The sequence below is a fragment of the Penaeus vannamei genome, chromosome 4 (assembly GCF_042767895.1).
Source record: "Penaeus vannamei isolate JL-2024 chromosome 4, ASM4276789v1, whole genome shotgun sequence".
Taxonomy (NCBI): Eukaryota; Metazoa; Arthropoda; class Malacostraca; order Decapoda; family Penaeidae; genus Penaeus; species Penaeus vannamei.
In genome coordinates, this window is record NC_091552.1 from 27,653,988 (window position 1) to 27,656,487 (window position 2,500).

At 52.4% G+C, this 2,500-nt stretch overlaps 1 protein-coding gene across 1 annotated transcript in view; it reads left to right on the top strand.

Moving 5' to 3' along the window:
- LOC138861605 (uncharacterized) overlaps window positions 1–129 on the top strand; it is a 4,229-nt gene extending 4,100 nt beyond the window's left edge. Inside the window, exon 3 of the mRNA XM_070121403.1 lies at window positions 1–129. This exon is cut by the window's left edge and continues 420 nt beyond it. Coding sequence (XP_069977504.1) covers window positions 1–129 — 129 coding nt within the window.
- Window positions 130–2,500: the final 2,371 nt, after the last annotated feature.

Consider the following 2,500-nt stretch of genomic DNA (forward strand, 5'->3'; position numbering starts at 1 on the left):
CCTATTTCAGGCACCAATCTCCATTCTCCACACCCACATCAGACCCTATTTGAGGGTCTCTACACTCTCCTCACATCCTATTTCAGGCCCCAATCCCCTTTCTTTTCATTCTCCTCAGACCCTATTTGAGGCCCCAATCCCCATCATATACACTCACCAATTTCTCTCCCTATCCCGCCCAATTACCGACGACGGACCCTCTCTCTCTCTCCCTCCCTCGCCCCCCCTCTCTCCCTCCCTCACCCTCTCTCCCTCCCTCGCCCCCCCTCTCTCCCTCTCTCGCCCCCCCTCTCTCCCTCCCACACCCTCTCTCCCTCCCTCGCCCCCCCTCTCTCGCCCCCCCTCTCTCCCTCCCTCACCTGGCTGGGCGTGGACACACACCGCACACACAATGCAATTTGTTCGACATGAATTCCACACACACACACACACACCGCACACACAATGCAATTTGTTCATGAATTCTACCCTCGCATACACACGAACACACACTCGAACACACAAAATGCACAAGGTCGATACGAGCAGATGCCCGAGCCAAGGTATCTATGAATTAGAGAAAAAATGATTGAAGGAGTCATGTTTCCCATTACAGTCCAGACGCTTATGGGCAAGCAAGCGAGGAAGCTCGTCAGCAGCCTCCTGAAGGTATTTCAGCTGAAAGACATCCTGTGTGAGGCCTTCGGCGTTTAGCCCTGGCAGCAGATACTGGTGTATGAAGGCCGAGTCCTCAGGGATTGGCTGACGCTCGAGGACGAGGGCATTGAGCGTGTCAGCACCCTGACGCTCGTCCTCGACCTCCAAGCGGGACCGTCCGACGAATGGGAGCGGGACTGTAATTAGTGGTGATCAGCTGATCAGTGGATCAGATTGTAGAGTACAAGAAGGCAAGAAGGCAAGAAGGCAAGAAGGCAAGAAGGCAAGAAGGCAAGAAGGCAAGAAGGCAAGAAGGCAAGAAGGCAAGGCCAAACGATTGATGACCCGCCTAATTTAAGCATATTAATCAGCGGAGGAAAAGAAACCAACCGGGATTCCCCGAGTAAGTGCGACCGAAACGGGAAGAGCCCAGCGCAAAGCCTCGCGTCCCCTTTGCTTATAATATATATATATATATATATATATATATATATATATATATATATATATATATATATACAATTAATGTATATAATTATATATATATATATATATATATATATATATATATATATATATATATATATATATATATATATATATACACAGATATGTGTATAATATAGATATTTATATTATACACAAATATATATGTATAACCGAGCCACGACGACCCGACAAAAGGTAGGAGGCTCTCGGTCTAGCCATGCTTACTAGGGGACACTATTAACCCCTCGGGGATCGGGCTGTGGACCGCAGATAGCCGACTTGAGTCCCAGGGTGGGGGGGGGGGGGGGTAGGGAGTGTGCCGCCCCGCCTACCCCGCGGGCACGCGTGGTCAGCGGCAGGCTGTGACCATCCTGTGCACACTGCCGTGCACCCTCGTGAGTGCACAAAAGGGGACTACTGATGGACGATCAGATTGCAGAATGCAAGAATGCAAGGCGAAATGACTGGGGAGCCTGTTAACCTTCCCAGCCTCAAAGGCGGCTTCCTGGGTCTCCTTCCCGGCCTCTCGGACGACTTCCTGGGTCACCTTATCGGCCTCAATGGCGACTTCCTGGGTCTCCTTCCCGGCCTCAATGGCAATCCAATTCATGCAAAGGGGAACGATTGTTCTTTGGCAAACAATGTAGCTTTGCTTTGTTTGATTCATTTAATCACTGAACTATATGCTTCAACGTCATCCTCAAATCTTGAACATATTTAGTCTCTTGATTCACGGGTAATTTTACCTAGATCGATGTTCTTCTGGAATGCTATCATTAACCGATCACTTACTGGCCACGTATGGGCCGAAGACGGGCGCGAGGCGGGCCGCCGGTGCTCGCGGTGCATAATGAAACCCTCTCGGGCGTGCAGCCTCGCGGCGCTCGGATGCTGTGGGGAGTGACGTGAGAGATTTTTGTCGGTCGTGATGAATGCCAACGAATGTCGCACCGAGGCCGAGTGCAACCCGGCGCCCCTAGGAAGTCGTCCGAGACCACGAGAAGGAGACCCAGGAAGTCGCCCAAGAGGCCGAGAAGGAGACCCAGGAAGTCGCCCTAGAGCCCGAGAAGGAGACTCAGGAAGTCACCTAATAGCCCGAGAAGGAGACCCAGGAAGTCGCCCTTCAGCCCGAGAAGGAGACCCAGGGTAACCCAAGAGCCCGAGAAGGAGACCCAGGAAGTCGCCCAAGAGCCCGAGAAGGAGACCCAGGAAGTCACCCTAGAGCCCGAGAAGGAGACCCAGGAAGTCGCCCAAGAGCCCGAGAAGGAGACCCAGGAAGTCGCCCAAGAGCCCGAGAAGGAGACCCAGGAAGTCACCCTAGAGCCCGAGAAGGAGACCCAGGAAGTCGCCCTAGAGCCCGAGAAGGAGACCCAGG